Here is a 17776-nt window from a genome sequence, read left to right on the forward strand (position 1 = left end):
GCAGTTAGCATCTCATAGGCAAAATGACAAATCAAGAAAAAACTGCATACCAGTGAGAAGACAAGGAGTACTAAATGCAAATACCTACTTGCACCAGAATCTCTGTGTGTCTTAGGATGAAACCACTCACAATCTTTGTTACCCCCTGTGAAATGTATTGCAATAACACTCTCCACCCTACCCAGGGAGTGTGAGATGACAGACAGCCCCCTCCCTGTACAAGTACTCCATCACCACAGTTACACTGCAATCAACAGAGCTGCACTGGTGTAAACCTAGGGAAGTGCAATCAGAAATGCTCCACTGAGAATGAATACCTCAGTAATGATAGCAGTTCATAGTCATTAGAGGGTCTTAATAGGCTTACTCTGAGCATGAAATGAGAACTAGTGTGTATCATTGTCAGAGCAAGGAAACAATTTCCTCCAGCAACACTGATAGGGGTTGGTCTGAGAAGATGGGAACAGATAATGAAATACCACACTGTACCTTCAAATTTGTGTAATGCCTTAGATAGCTGAGGTAAGTAAGCTTTTGCAAGTGGATAAACTTACTATTGTACCATTTCCAGGATTAAATTAAAAGGTGAGAGAAGTAATGCACTAGTTAGGTTACTCTGCCTAATGCAAGAACACTGGCAACATTTTAGGTACCAGCAGAATATCACAGGATATTGCTACACTTGTCCTGCCATCTTTTTTTTTCTTTCCTTGCGGATTGGATTTTTCTTTTTTAATCTTTCCCTCCATTCTTCCAATCTTTGCATTTTTTCTTCTTTTTTTTTGGAATCCGACTGATAAAGTATGGAACTTTAAAAAAAAGAAAAAGGAAAAAAAAGAAAGAAAGAAAGAAAAACCCCCGAGAAGTGAAGATACTCTGCTCCTGCTGAGAAATAAGTGGTGGAGCTGAGCTCCTGGGAGCTCCTCCTCACTTTGAGCGCTGACCGTCACAGTTCTTTTACCTGCCAACCCCTTTGGAAGAACTGTATTGATGTCCCAAGAACACAAACACTTGTTAAGCCAGTGCACATTCTCGCAGAGATACTAACCAAGTATCTAAGTGAGTGAAGCAGAGAAATCACAGGTTGCTGTACTCTGAATATGAAAGTGAAAATGAACAGTGGAGCGACTTGCAGGGCTGCTGAATTTATCCTGCATGAGTGTGATCACCCATAAAGAGAGAAGTTAGATCATGGGAATGAGAACTTCAGAGATAGTTCTTCGAAGCAAAACTGTCACTGTTTGAAAGCATGGCTCAGGGAGCTGTGTCTCCCCAGGAGAGAAAGCAGTAGAATCCAAATCACAGCTCAGAGGATCTGCTCCTAAAGTGAAGTTTTCCCCAAGATTAAGAAGAAGAAAATGAGCTTCTTGGTTGACTCGATGTCTTGGGGAAACAACTCTGGGATGCAGAACATTTCTCTAGTTCAAATACTATGTACCTGCTTCGGGAGCAAATCCCAAAGGGCAGCTCATCTGTAGCGGTATCAGAGATGTGAGCTACCTATTTAAGAGCAAAGCAGCAAGCCTTTAAGAAGAGGTCCCTGTTAAGTCTCTCTTTTGGGCCCAATGACTTTCAAAAAGTACTGAGCACTCGACCAACACATTCTAGTAAACACATTCTGGAAATTCGAATAGACCAGTAATTTGATTTGTAGTCTTGACCATAAATGCAGCCACTTACTTTTATCTATTAATAAAAGAAACAAAAGAAATGTCATCTTTAAAACCAGTGAACTCACTCTGAAGATGTTAAATAAAAAGATGCTGCCAACACACTGCTAAGAAAGACTGCCAAAAAGCAGCCAGTGAACGTTCAAAGTAGCTTCCTCTTCTGTGTAGCTTGTGTCTGTTCGTCATAGTTACCAGCGAAAGTTCCCTTACTGGCACATTGATAGTACACAAAAGCTGACCAAACATGTAAAACATTTACAGAAAGCAGATTCTGAGCTATACCTGCAAAAATTCCTGGAACATAAGTTTTAAAATAACCAGGGACCATAACTGCCTCTAGCTACTTTTCATCAAATTCTGAACAAGAAAATGTTAAATAATAGAAATAATGCTGGTGCAAAGAGTTTCCAAGGAAGGTGGTGTTTAGAACATGTTTAAATAAAACTTTGACTTTTGAAAGTATGAAAAATTCATCAGACCAAATAAAACGGATTTAAATCTATGAAAGAGTCACTGTGTGTACCAGCTGCTGATGCAAATCTACTGACTGCAGTCAAGTTTCCCTCGTTTAGACAGGAAAAAATTGCTATAAGAGTATATCATTTCCTAGGAACATAGTTTATTTTTCCAATAGATCAAGTGGAAGATGAAATGGCAGTTTCTAAAATGTGTGAAATGTGTAAAATACAAGCAATGGTTTGTTTAACCATTCACAGATCTTTACAAATATTTATACTCAATTATAAAGATAAAATATGTATGTGAAATCCCAGCTCAGATAAAAACTGTACCCAAAATATCTCATAGTAAATTTGCTCTTTTTTTGAGAAAAAGTAAGATGCAGGGTGAAGGATTCAAAACTTCTTTGTGCTTATTCTGTTGAAGTTGCTCGAGCGTTGCTAAAGAAAATGATTATGTGACAGGAAATTGTGCATCCATTTGTAAATAACACATTTACAAAGCCTTTAGGGGTTTTACCAACATTTGGAATTATAATAGCCTCACTCCACTCTTATCACAGTAGCATCCAAACAGAATTGTACTTTTCCCCTTTCAGTAAGAAAGTAAAGAAAATATAAAGAATATTGTTATTACAGTGCAAACCTCTTCTGTAAGATAAGCTGTGCAATTTTCATTGCATGAAATCTTCATTTGTATATAAATTGTACCTAGCAAACTCTTCTTAGAATCCAGAGTTTAAAATCCAGAATGAAAATATCTATGCTTAACAATAAAACAATGTATTTTCCTCATGTCTTTTACACAGTAGCTCTGCTTAATATGGTTTCAGCATTCTCCACGTGCAGTCTATTTAGAAGTTATTACATGAGATAAGTATTTACAGTGAGATCTTTACAGAATTATTGTGAAAAGTCATAGAACTAGTGTGCTGCTGGAAATGGATATATTATCCACCGTGGGGCATGTGACTGGCTGATGATTAATAAAAAGAACATTTTATATACTCTGCATTTTTCCACAGAAAGGGGGAATATGCTATTGTTTGGATAATAATCCCATAAGAAAAAGTTAATCATTGTCTGACGTGCACTATTGAATCAAAACATACTTGTGCTGAGGCTGTGAATTTCCTTGATTAGAAACTCTATTTCCTGCTGGGATCTTCTCCAACACCAAGACATCTTGGTCGTGTTCTTTGAGCCTTACAGTGTTTGCTTCCACATCCTGCAAGACAAGTTACTTTTAAGAAAGTAATTGCACCGATTTGGCTAATTAGTTACTCTGAAAAAATGCATGACTCTCAAACACAAAGACTCTGTGGATGGTTCTTCTCCCCTGTGTTTATCCAACTTTATTTGCTTTTTGAATAGGCATAACCCAGAGGGAAGCACTGACATTGAGGGAAAGGCAGAGAATCATTGGAGAGACTGGAGCAAGAACCATGAGAAAAACTTCTGGATACACCAAAGGAAATTTGCCAAAAGAGAGAGTGCCTCCAGAATTTTCCACGTGTAATATATTTTTTACCCCTAGTTTCATATGAACATTATTGTGCATAATTTTAACTTAAAAAAAAAAAAAAAAAGAAAATCATACTTAGACCAGTAAACTGTCAGAGTACTGCTTTCTTTTCATTTTCTACTACCAGATCATACTAGAAAAAGAAAATAAAAGAACTAAATATAACATGTATTTAAATAACACAGATGAAAATCAGTAAGACCACAGACTTCCATCTTCTTTGAAGTATTAACCAGAGCTAAATCAGTTGGAGTCTCTATAGCCAATGCTAATGGCAACCTAGTTCCCATGTGAACAGTAAACATAATCATATCGCTTTTTTCTAGCACAGTACTCCGGAGTTACCAGGCATGTATACTTTTCAATACAGGGTAATACTGTTTTTGACTTCCTATACTATGAATGATCACAAAACAGCTTGTATTTGGATGCAGGTTTCAGTTATAGAATTACAGTTGAACACTGGAACACATCTGCCCTAACATTAATAACTGGGAATTAATAATTAATTAATAAAATTAAGCTGGGAATATCTTTGTAGAGCCCTCTGATAAAGATATCTGTGTATTTAACTGTACCTTATTAAATTTGCCACTTGATTTTGCCTTGAACCTATTGAGTTTAAGGCACCTGACACTGATTTATCTAGGAGAACAAGAGATCTTGTTTTATTCAATATTTGGATGAGAGATCACCTAGAAATCCTAGACAGTACCAGGACAAACAGAGCGCTTGGCAAATTCTAGACCACAGGAATGTGAGAGACAAAAGATTACATTTGGTCACATTTTCATGGCTAAGCTAGGAACAGAAAAAGAGGAGAAGTGATTATACTTTACTTGACCTTCTAGACTGTTATATCCCTGTTCTGCAATTAGGGACATTTCAAATATGGTTATTAATATATCTATACAAATAAGACAAGACTCTAGAAAGATTTGGAAGTTCTGACATCATACTGTCAAGGTGGCCCTTCCCACGCTTACCCTAAGGATTCTGTTGAAATCCTCCTTGTCTACTCTCAAGAAGTGGCAGTTGTCTTCACGCAGAACAATAGATGCAGCTCTAGGAGCATCATTCACAAGTGCTAGCTTGCCAAAATCATCTCCTTCATGTAGAGTACATACCACACCCTGCACAGAGCAAAACATTTACATGCAGAAACCCATCATTACTGCGAATTCTATTGAAAGTCCTTGTACAAACACCGGACTTCACAATCAAATACCAAAACAAATCTATTTGGCAGGAAATCAAAAGCCAAAATAATGACTAGGAAACAATACTTGATAGCTGGTTATTACTATTACTAAAGAAAGGCAAGAATAGAAAAGAATTGGCTTGTTCTCTAAAATTACATTCAGCACGAAGGACTCTTCTAGCCCTGCTGAAGAAAGTTGTTGAGTTATTCTCTTTTTTTTAAAGAGGCCCTGAAAAATAACATCAAGCTTGCAGAACATAATACTTATCTTCAGCTGACGTAAATCAGCAGAGCTCCATTTACTTGAATTTATAGTAACAGAGAATCTGGCCCACCCTGTGGCGTGAAATCCACTAGTCCTTATGCTAGATTTTGGTGGAATGCTTGATGTTCAGAACAGAGGATTCTTATTCATTGAATGAGAAATCAGTAGGGAAACAGGGATTTTTAAAGACTCAATGGATTGCTACGTTAGACATGCTTTTCAGTATATAACTTTACTAAAAGTAAGAGGTGCCATAAATTTGGAAGGTGTCCATTCAACCCAAGAACCACTAGTCACAGCGCATCACTTGTCAGATGTGCCTAATACCTGTGATAAATATTAGTTGTACAAATATTTGGGAAGATGGTGGTAAAAGGTACAGGACAAAAACCCCCATGAGACGCAAGCCTGTCAGTTCACCAAATTCCAGCAAATGGCTTTGTCCTAAAGATACTGCTGTAACTGTGTTGAATTACATTTAGAAAGTGTGTAATATATACCAAAATTATACAGCACTCAACTAGAAGTACAATAATTGAAACCACTGGATCATTTCTTAATAAAATTACATTCAATTTGTTTCCTCAGACAAAGCAATTCTGCTCTAAATTAAATGGTATTCCTTCAAAGTTTTTCCTTATAATTTCAATAATAAGGATCATATAAAAAGAATTCTGAAAAAATTACCTTGCCATAAATGACTACGTTTACTGATCCCTTCAGGATAATGTACCAAGAAGTACCTTCTTCTCCCTGATTAAATACTACAAAAGATAAAAAAGATTTTATGGTGAGAATATAGTTATTCAAAACATAAATGGGCCAGATCCTGCACTCAATAAAATTCAAGGTAACTCTATTGCAGTTGTATTAATGACTGCCATGAAAAAGGTCATACTATGATTTTAAAAGTAATTGCCTTCCGATTTTAGGGGAAAAAAATCCATGTAGTAATTATTTTATAACACTGATGTGAAAATTGCTTTTATTTTCCACATCAATTGCAACAACGACTTTATCGATACCCGTCAGGTTATCAGTTTCTAATCAGCACATATATTTGGATCCCACTAAAAGTAGTGTTCTAACTATTCCGTAGCAGCTGTGAAATTGATATTGTTAAATATAAATAAATGCCTTGCTAAAACTTATCAGCATAAATAGATCTGAGGAATCTAACATTTTAAGTCAGTAAGATGGCTTTTTAATACAAGGATAATAATAAAATACCTTTTGCATAAAGATTGGTCCAAATCAAAATGCCATATACAAACACATCCAAATCATACGTGATGCATAAATCCAACCAAGAATATAGACTTAATTTTGCTACTGCTCCTGCAATTAGCAACAGGCGAAATTAACACCTACTACCCAGTTTTTGAACGCTGACTGCCAGTCAAATTTGAAGAGTGCATTTAAGTTTTGCTCTTGTCATTTAAACATTAAGAATTTAATGCTTATGCCACAGATAAGAAAGATGATCTGACAGGACTCCTTTTACTTACAGACCGTTCCTGCTTTGGGATGTGACTCAAAAATGAGGACACCTGCTAATTCTCGCTTTACCTTAAAATAGAGAGAGAGAAATTACAGTCTTTATAAGTATTTTATCCTTCCTTATTACATATAACCCAGCCACTCCTTTTCTTCCTGCTGCATTGTTCAGCACTCATTCAGAATCACACAGCCAGACGGTCTACTTCACTCAGTGTCCTATTCCCTACCAATTGGCTTCACTTAACATGAGCTCTACATTTACTCTCTCCAAATAGCTCAGGCAAGGGCATCCTTAAGATACAGTTCTCCACATCTTTTTTCATATACACACAAGCGAAACCATCATAAACAATTAACATGATGGAAAATTTCAAACGGTAATAACTAATTTATTACAGAAGATTGCTATCATCAGTTACCCTATGGGGCTCTGTGCTACTGCTGCTCTTCCCTCAGAAATCAGTACCCTTCTCCTTACTGACTTAAATTTGGCAACTTCTGCTGTGTCAGGCTGCAAGGCACAGCTGTATGGACCTGCTAAGACCTCTCTCTGCCTGACAGCTTCTCAGACAAAATGTCCAGCTCACTACCTCTTTCAGGAACTGGAGAAAGTGACATTGCACTTGATGTCAACCTGTTCTTCTTCGGGTTTGTACTACTCTGGTGTGACTAACTCCTATGACTGACAGGGCACTTATCTCTAGTGAGACAGCTGCTGTTTAAAACCACTTTTTCCTCACAGTAAACACTGTTAGCATTGTTTTCACAAAGTGAGAGCAGCACTGCAAAGCTCATATTATCCTGGGATTTTCTGTGTGCCTTATGTCTCTCTTCACACAACCACAGATCTGCATGGACTTTGAGGCCAATTTCCAGGCAGAAGGATTCTTTTTTTCAGAGAATCTCAGCTGGTGATAATCAGAAGGACTACTATGTAACTTAAAAGTGCAAAATACAGATAAAAAATATGCTCTAACGTCTTATTAGCATTAGCGTTTTCGTGCTGTTCTCCTAGATGTTTAAATTGAGAACAGCTGTACTTCTAGATGAATAACCTTTAGGCCATGAAGAAAAAATTGGGGAGGAACCCTCAAATTCTGGACACAATCCAGATGACAGTATCACCTGAGATGGATAGACAAATTCAGGCTCTGATATCCTAAAGGCATGTACCAAACCTTTGCCTGGGCACCAAGTGTAAACATCCCTTACCAGCCACCTCTCCCCAAACTCTTTCCTGACAGACAGTGCAGAGCATTCCCTGTTTGTTTGCAGTCTGACAAAGAAGAGGGTTTTAAAGAGGTGCTTGGACATTCTTTATTAGTACACTGACCAGTGAACACACCCACAGACCTGTTGTTTCCATAACTATTAGTCCACCAAACTCTTTTACAACCTCTGTCTGGAGGGAAAGAAGCTTTGTCAAGGTCAGGAGGTATGCCACCATTAGCACTGTTCTATACATTGTAGAGGGCTTTCATATCCCATATGCATCCTCAGGTATCTTCTCCATTGTTTCAGTCACTTGCCTCTGCAGTGAATGAATCCTCTTGATGAAGCCAAGAATTTGGTTTGTTTTTAACACTGTATTATATAATTGTTTTTCATTCATACATTAAGTTCATAGGCTTCCCTAGCAGGGATTAGTTCACCACCATGCAACTTGACTTTTATCTATTTTACTTCCTGCTGCCTGTAGCTTATCTAGAAAAGTTTTTACTTTAGGAATTATGCCTTGATTAAAATTAATAAACATTCCGTTTGCTTTCAAGTTGATTGACCATTAATCTTCTGGTTCATAGGAGCAATGTTGTCTATTGCTTCTCTGAAGAATCCCTCTAAGCTAGGAGTGATTTCTGTCCTCTGCTTCTGTTCATGACACACATAATACGCTGACATTTCCAAATTCTTAATAAAAACATGGAGTGAACTGCACTTCTTGCATTTCTTCAAAATGCCAATTATTTCTTGCAGCTCGTATCATTTACCGTATTTCTATATGTTGCTTGTTGTAGATTCTAAGCTCAAATCTGAATTTCTTCTGAGCAGGAAATAAGATGTTTAAGATTTTTTTTTCTCTGCATTATGTCTGTATTATTGAAAGTCTTCTCCACTGTCAGTACCTGTCTATCTTAGGTAGTTTCTTTTGTTTGATTTAAAATGTGTCATTTCTGGCTCTCAGAGAAATCTTTCTTTAAATACCTTTTCTTCCACCTACCAAATATGCTAAAGGATTTTGTCTGGCTGTTCCCTCTTAGTTCAGTTACCCACTTTGGATGTATAATCTGTTTGAAAAACATTGCTCAGATGTTATATTTTTGCAGAGTACTATCTTTTTGTAATGCAGTTCCATAATTAGCTGCATCTGTCCAAGTTAGCTGCAAATTATTAAAATCATCAAGAGCTTCCAAAGAAGCTATTATAAAAAATAAATCTATTTTTTGACTGTCTTCCTTCTTCTGAAAGCACCCATATCTTGCTGTTACCAAGAGCTGTTTAGCTCATTTCAGTTGCCTATACAGTGTGTCACTGCTGGTGAGACTTCAAACAGTTGCATTCTCTCCTCCAGGTATTTTCTCCATGTAATTTATTCCTGGTTCACTGCATTGCCCTTGCTTATTCAGAGGGAATGCACATGAGGAGGTTTTCCTTCAATCTAGGACCAAGCTCCAATAGCCAGCACTGCACAGTACACCTTTCTTCACTATCTAATTCCTCTTCCTAACTGGTTCAAGCCAAGACTTCTAAACATTCAGAAATCAGACATCTCTTCTGCTGAAGCTCACTCAGAAGCACTACAGTCCCAGGTGTGAGGTCAGATACCATTCAACTTAATTTAAACTCAGATATGGCCCAAGACAGAGGCACCTGTGACAAGCAAGTCAGTTATGGACTGTGCAGAAACACACAGAGATTCCTTTAGCTGATACACGAAGGACAATCTTTACAGCACTTGGGTGATCCTCACAGGTGGGAATGACTTCTTTGCATAGAAAGTATAAATGGGAAGGATTGTATGAGATCCAATTCTAATCACCAAATGTCACAATTCACCCTCCCTTTTGGCAATCAGTTATATGTTTAAAAAAACTTACTGTGGTAGAAAGATGAGATAAGGCTTTAATGTGAAGAAGTTCTTCATATATAATTTCTAAATCATCTATAGTTCTCTGGCCAGGCCTATAGGTAGAAAATTAAAAGAACAGAAAAATGCAATAAATGTCCAAAGTAATAGCTTCAGAGAAGTACAAAACAACCCATACTACTCTTGTACTGTCTACTGAATAGGTCAGTTATATTTTTTAGGCACAAAATAATTGTATGCTGAATATGACTCAATTAAACCATGTCTTTTGCAGAAGGAGAAAAAGTAAATCAAGGAAAACAGTATTACATTAAGTCAAGAAAGGAAAAGGAACTAGTTTGGACATTTTTACACCTTGACAATGGACAGATTTTTGCCCCAGCCAGCAAGTTTAAATTAAAAAAGACATTGAGTTTTAACACTGCTGCCCAGACTGGTGTAGAGCAACACTATGAAAAGGCCATGCAGAGTCCAGAGCCACCTTAGTGGGTGCACCTCCAGCACTCTGCGCTGCAGGGGTGCGGACACACCCTAGCCAGCTCTAAGCAGCTTGTACGTCCTAGCCAGCTCTAAACCAAATCTAACTGGTGGCAGCACAATGCTGAGCACCAGTTCTACCAAGCACAAGTCTCCTGAAGCACAAGTCCTGCAGAAACAGGGCTGTTGAACCTCACCGAAGCGCTGCTCAGTGATCCTGACCATGGCCTGCTCCTCACCAGGGCTTGCAATGCACCCACTTCTGTCACAAGCACACAGTATGCACAGGGCTACAGAAAATAACGCAGATCCTAAGCACCTTTACTTCATTCACACTGGTTACAGGGACAAAGGACAGTTCTGGCTGGAGGACTGAAACACACACAGGATGGAAGCCCTGTGAAACCACCTGAATGACACCGAGCAGCAGCCATGGCAACCACCTTACAGAGATCCCGGTTAGACAGCTTGCCTGACGAAATCAGGTGTTCTATATGTAAAACTGTCAGATAAATCAGAAATGATACATAAAGATCTGTTCCACAAGGACTCCTGAGCCATGGGTGGGACCTTACTTTTTTTCACATGCAGCACTAATTAGTTGTAGAAGATGGACAATAGCAGTGGTTTGTAAAGTAGCATTTAATTTCTGTTGAACAAATTCCAAAAGGAAGCAGTGCATCTTGGAGGACACTATGATTGCCACAGAGTTAATGCTGAGTGCTGCTGTTTAGCCACATGGGTAAGTAAGAACCACTCACTATTCCAACTCCTCTCACTGAAAAATACGAGATGCTGCCAGGAATAAAAAGCATGCATCAATGAAGGGATAATCCTCCTACAGGACAACAAGAAATGAGGCTGTTACTGTGTTTTAAATAATTGTGTTTCTGCAGCATCTATACACTGGCAAATTTTCTGATTGCTAAAAAAATGGCACAAATGCTCTAAGGACTGCAGTGTGTCAGAGATGCCTTGGAGGATCTAATGACTAGTACTCATGAGAAGGATTTGTTAAGAGTTTTTGAGGAACTTTTAATCTCTTCCTGCATATAGCACTACAGTTTTTTTGCCTGATCCCCTTTGGTTCAACAGTCTGTCTAAATCATGTGCGAGATAGAGGGAGTAACCAGCTCCAGGAGTAACAGAGCTCTTGCTCTGTTGTATTTCACCTGTTTGCAAAAGAAGTTTGACGGAGACTTCTTTTGGATGAAAGAAATACTGAAGAAGTCCTAGAAAATATAAGGACAACTGACCTCTTCTCTGCCAAGCAAGCTGTATTTTTCATCTGTTCTTCATTTACCAGTGACATGCACTTATTATTACCCAGATGAAAGACCAATTTATAACAAAAATGTCTTGGATGAAATTCAAGTTATCCTTTTTTTCCATACAGAATGGAATAAACTATTTGGGGAGAAACAAACTGAGTTGGTACTGCTATGCCCTCTAGTGACTCAAATTACTCTTTTCTATTTCTAAATCTGTTGAAATTACAAGGCTGCCACTCCTAGTGATTTATGGGGGGCAGTAGAAGCTTAATTAAGTACAGAATAAAGATAAGCCAGTACCATCTACCTTTCCCTGGAGATTTAAGAACCACAAGGTAAAGATTTTAATAAAAAGTACTCCCCACAGGAAATAACAACATTAATTTTATTGCACCCTTGCAAAGCCTGCATATCTTGGAAAACAGATAAGGTAGTGTATCAAATTAACAAATTCCTACAAGAAATTAACATATGAAAGGATGATGTCTAACTAGATCAGATCTCTGCCAAGACAAAAGGGTGCACTCTTTTTTCAGTATGTCCATTTGTCTCCTGTGTTAGCACACTGGGAGGACTGACAATCTACAGTGGATGTACCCAGTCTTTACTTCTGCTTCTGCAGATGTCACGTGGAGAGATATTAGGCATCACTGCTTCTATAAAACCTGTGTGGTGACCCACTGATGTTGATTTGTAGGATCCTGCTGTGTAAAGACCTAGTTTCTGCAGGGGACTTATTCTAACAGCAATAGCTGGTTATAGACAGGATAATAAATGGCATAGGTATAGAGAACGAGGCTACACATTAATGGATAGGAAAACTCAGGTGGTATTAAGTGATCAATAAAAACTGCTCAGTGTTTGGAGAATTTATCAAGGTCAGAAACATTGAGCTTCTCTGTGACTAGGATGTTGACAATAACATAGCACTTCACCACTGATAAACCATGTACATACAAACAATATAATTAACCAGAAAATTCTGAGTTGGTAAGAACAAGTGAAAAGATCAGAGGCCCCATAACACTGTGATTGTATGTCAAATAAGCATCTTGCCAGAGTACAAGTTTTGCCTACAAGTACTACAAAGAATACAGAGGAGACAAGAATAATTTTACCCAGTATCTGCATCTGAGTGTGGAAGCGAATGCATGTTCACTTACTCGAGTATGGAAGCTGATTCCATAATCTTTGTACTTGAATCTTATGGATTAACTCCATAAATACCACTTAACACAAATAATACCTGCAAATATCAGTGAACTGATATGTGGAAAGATAATCTGTATTTCCTGTCCCAGGAATAATACTTAATTCATTAAATGTCATCAGTAGGAATCCCCACCAAGGACTATGGAACTAAATACAGTCTATGGGAAAATCTAGTATGGTTCTGACTACTGACAGCCAGGTGGAACATGATATATAAATAAAAACAATAAAGAAAATATAGTTTGCTTAATTTTTACAGTACCTTCAAGAAGTTATAGATTAATAGCAGTAATTAAATTGTTGTTTTATTATATATATGTTTTGTGCTGTTTACTAAGTTTAGATGTTTAGATCTCCCTAGCATCCTGTCTGGCTTACTTCTGCAAGTGACGCTAAAATTTATTTAGTGATCATATATGGAATCAAACCCTCTTTGCGCTGATAATAAAATTTGCTGAGCACAATTACCAAGAATGTATGACACAAACTTATTGTTTCAGTCATACTGTTAACTTACTGTACACTGGAGTATTAAAACAGAATACAATCCATTGGAGTTACATACCATTTCCTAATGAACATCATCCTCTCTTTAAAGACTTCTGTTATTATTGCGTCCAACTTTGTACATCCTATTCCATTAGGGTTAACCATCAAGTTAGCTATATCTGAACACTATTCAAATCAGCTAAAAATAACTAAAAATATATTTTCAGTATGTATTTTCACACTGAAGGACTGAAAAGTTTGTAAGGAAGAGATGTATTAATTCCACAACATTTTTTGCCAGGGACTTGCTCAAGGTCTGTACCTGTGCTCCAGGCATTATAGGGAGCAGAGAGCTGTGTTTGCCACTTCACAAAAGGCTATTTTCATATTCATAGTGTATGTGTTTCCAAAAAAAACCCTAACCAACCAAAGAAAAAAAACCAATAGCAACAAGAGCCTGCCAAAAATTCCCTGAGCTCTATTCTGTTTTTTAAACTATAGAACATTCTTTCACAGTTTGACAGTTAAAATGCTGCAGTTAATGTAATAAACAGAGAATTTTTTAAGTTGGCTGTCAAAACAAGTGACACTTTTTGCTAGAGATTTTCAGATTTTGAACAATAGAAAGTACCTTTCAAAGCAACAGCTTCATTATACAATCAAATTCTCAAAGTAATCTTCTCATCAAAGAATATTGTCTTATTTCTTTCACGGTAATTATCGAAGTTCTGTAACCTCTCCGGAAATGGTGACTATTGTAAAATGCAGCTGTGTTGGTTTGAAAATTGTGGGTCCTGTGCAGGTCAGCTACAGCCAGTGTTTCTAAAGCCCTGACAATTCCTTGAACTTTTGGCTGCTGTAATGGTGTCTAGTCAAAACTAGCAGGGCTTTGAGGATTCAGAGATTTCAATAGCTTTGATACACCTCAGCACAGACTGGATTTTCAACTAACAGGATCATAACATATGTAAACTGAATACTAGAACAGTAGTTAATATGGTGCCTGACAGTACAAACTTGCTTCCATGAGCAAAGGGCAGCAAAAATAAGCACTTTCAGGGACAGGGATAGGGAAAGATGTCAGATGGCTGTCAGTCTTGAGAAAACCTCATTCCCCTCACTATATTGCATGAAAAATCTCCTATGAATATTCTTTCAGGTGTTGCTGTGCAAGTGACGACACAGGGGGAAAAGCGATACTTTTCACAGCACCATGCCAACCTTTCAACTCTGCAAGGAGCATGGATGATAATCAACACTGATCTTGCCAGCATAAACTTACACTGGCTGCTCTGAAAGTCATGATGGAAAGAGAATGTAGCAAGCTGCTGAAAAAAATTATGACCTAAGGGAGCAATTCCATAAGAACCAACCTGCTCAGTCAGCCTGAGGCAAAGGAGAGAGTTCAGAGCTGCAGGGTCACAGCACACAGGGTGCTATTCACAGTCTCCTAATGACTGGCATCTGCTCATGCCTGTAAGAAGCCCTCTTTCACTCCTCAGTGGAAAACGCAGTGGACATCTTTGAGAGGAGACAATGTTGTGCTTCCCAGACACCATAAAGGTTTATGGGGGCACCATACTCCCAGACTGGTTTGTCTATGCATTTTGTGTGAAGGGAGTGTTCCTTTTGATTGTCCTTGACTAGACAACTACCAAACAGAGGAAAGAGAAGCTATCCTTTAAAAAGTGTTGCTGCACAGCAGTGAGATCTATTTTTATGAGCAAAAATATCTGACTGTACTTTTTGAAATTCAGTGCTTTCATTGAGTTCTTGGAAAGGTGTCGTCTAACTTGTATTCACAGGGCAAGTCAGGTCAATGTGCAAATATGCTTATGATCTAAACAGATAACACTGGGAGAAGAATGGAGCAGGGAAAGAATACAGATAGAAACAGAACATGAACAAGCATGTGCGTTAAGTCGATTCAAGACATTTTTAGTATAAAAATATTCTCACATGGTAGCCAGGGCCCGAGCCTATCCCATAATAAAGACAAACTTTTGTCAATGGCCTCAAGAAGGAGTAGGATCCAGCTTTGTGTACTACTTACCTTTCTTGAACTGACCCTTACAAGTAAATCGTTAGTGAGGGTGACCTTGAGTAATTCTCAGTGCACTTAATTAGCAGTAAAGTATGTCTTCAGTGGCCCCTAAACACTACCTGCATAATAAGGAGGCTGCTTTCAATTGAGGATCAAACAGAGTTTATATTGGTTGCTTTGAAGTCACTATAAAGCTGCCTGTAGAAAAGGGCTTTAGCAGAGTTTTCAGTGTGACCAGAATGTATTGCTGAAACGATGGTTAGCCAACCAATAAGTGAGAGGACATAATATGATAGGTACGAAAAGGTTAGGCAGACATCCTCTGCAGCCTATGTATAGAAAGCATTTTTTTTTTCTTAAAATACTATTTTATAACAATAAGGATAGATAAATAAATCTACCAAGCCACATTTCACACCTTGCTAGTAAACTATGGCAGGGGAAGACCAGTCTCTCTCAATTCAATAAAGTTCTACCAAAGATGAGTCTAATTAAGGGCTGCCATTTATGACTGTAATTGAAAGGTACCTGCTGTGCTGTCAGCCCTACCACTCCACTCATTTGCAATAACCAAAAGCAGTGTAGTTAATTGAACGGCATGCCAGCACTGTAAGCGTTAATGGAACCTGCACCTTACTTTTAGGGATACTCTGAAATGAAATAAAAACTCATAATGCTGCATTTTCCACAAGGTATGATAGCATTCATAGCCTTTGATGACTATTCTGAATACACAGTTCAATTTATAAACACGAATAAGGACCAGAAATTATTTAATACTGACTTACAAACTTTGGAGTTTGAGCAAACTGGCACCGAAATGAAAAAAATGGCTAAAGGATGTCTGAAAATATATATAGCTTCCCCATGTTCCCATGCAACAAAAAAGGCCTGTGCATAATATTAATTCATTAATCTGCTTACGGTTTTCTGAGAATCATCCTCATATGAGCATCTGGCCCAATCTGAGACAGGAAAAGCATAGTGTCCTGCAGCTCCTCATCACACTCCTTTTTCTCTTCCTCAGTTGGCAAAGGGGCATCTTCACGCTCATCATCCAAAAATCGGTAAAATAAGTATTTGTCCTGAAAGTAGTGTTCCTGATCCACTGAAAAAACAGAACATATCAAACACTAATCTCTCCTCATTCAAATTAAAATTGTAGAAATCTGCATAGCATTATACGTTGCAGATGGATTAATAAAGAAGAGAAAGAAAACAGAAGAACTGCAAAAATATAAATCACGCTCATTTCTCAGGCGTGTCCAAATTATATAACTTAGAGGACACACTTAAATTGTGTACCACAAATACTTTCCAAAAGACTTCAATTTATGTGCAGTGTGGGTGTGCATATATGTGTGTGCGCGTATGTTTTCTTTACTAGATCTGCTTCTGTTCTTATTGTTTCAAATCATTTTATTTAAGCAACTGGGAAAATAGTTATAACATGAATTTCTAAGATGTGTTCTCTGACATGACCACCTTACCATACCTGTTTCAGACAGGGCTGAAAGGTAACAGATCAAGAAGCATCTAAACTCCTTTTCACGTTCCAGAAATGTCATCATCAACATATAATTCTAAAGCCAAGTTCATTGACTTATATTTTTGAGGAAGAACTTAATGGACAGTCTTCCAAGATAAGACTTCTAAAGAGAGGCTATGAAATTTCTCCCTGGGACATGGGAAGCACAACAGACAATGACTGGAAGTGTACTGTGACAGGGCTGCTGTTCTGAACTTCATAAAACTGTACATGCAAAACTTCAGATATGAATATTGGTATAGAAAGCTGCCCTTTTGAGGGCTATAACATCTCATTACCCAGTAAATCCTGTGAAGTGGAAACTGAGGTGACGTAAAACACAGTCAGAAAACTAACATAAAATCCCAGATCTCTCCACTGGGATATTTGGAGTACTGATTTTGGGAACCGCTCAAAAAACAGTGAATTTCATTCCAAAATTATGAATCTGAACAAAAAGAAATGCTCACAAACACTTCCAAATCTTTCACTTGCAAATCTTTGACTTGAAGATCAGTTTTGTGTATAGAAATACATGTTGTTTTTGGTTTAAGTGCTATCCAGCTTTTGCAATATAATCACAAACCAGTGCACTAATACATCTAATTACAGTTGCTACCACAATATTGCAATTTCATTTATTTTTCAATATTTTCATAAGTTATAAAGGTATATTGGTAGCAAGATTCAGTTAAGACTGTCTACATGTTGCACTTGCACTTATAAAGATGCTGATCTGTAGCTTTTCCTTTGGACTCATTAACCCTTTTTTTTTTTTTTTTTTTTCCAAGAAAGAGATCTACAGAGGTAATGATGGGACACATTGCCCATGTTTTAGTCAAGGCTCTGATTTTTTTTTTTTTAAACTTACCGTGGTTAAGAACACCTTCTTCCAGCAATACTTGCCACATGCCAACAGCCTGGCTTCGGGAATGGACGCAAGGACTTTGCTGCATCATCCAGTCAACTAATTCTGTCCCCACACAGCACTGCCTGAAGGACAAATAAATAGACAGAAATGAAAAGGGAGGTAGCCAAGAGAGAGATCACA

At 37.7% G+C, this 17776-nt stretch overlaps 1 protein-coding gene across 24 annotated transcripts in view; it reads right to left on the minus strand.

The window, feature by feature from the left end:
- RAPGEF4 (Rap guanine nucleotide exchange factor 4) overlaps nt 1-17776 on the minus strand; it is a 153945-nt gene that overhangs the window by 36250 nt on the left and 99919 nt on the right. For all 24 annotated transcript variants that reach the window (XM_080600893.1, XM_080600894.1, XM_080600892.1 and 21 more), the window contains 7 exons: nt 17597-17718; nt 16122-16305; nt 9715-9799; nt 6628-6688; nt 5807-5883; nt 4640-4786; nt 3241-3356 (listed from right to left, as the gene is read on the minus strand). In XM_080600893.1, the coding sequence (XP_080457019.1) occupies nt 3241-3356; nt 4640-4786; nt 5807-5883; nt 6628-6688; nt 9715-9799; nt 16122-16305; nt 17597-17718 (792 nt within the window). The remainder of the gene's footprint in view (nt 1-3240; nt 3357-4639; nt 4787-5806; nt 5884-6627; nt 6689-9714; nt 9800-16121; nt 16306-17596; nt 17719-17776) is intronic.

The sequence above is a fragment of the Anser brachyrhynchus genome (genome assembly GCF_964034855.1).
Source record: "Anser brachyrhynchus genome assembly, chromosome: 7".
In the NCBI taxonomy this organism is placed as follows: Eukaryota; Metazoa; Chordata; class Aves; order Anseriformes; family Anatidae; genus Anser; species Anser brachyrhynchus.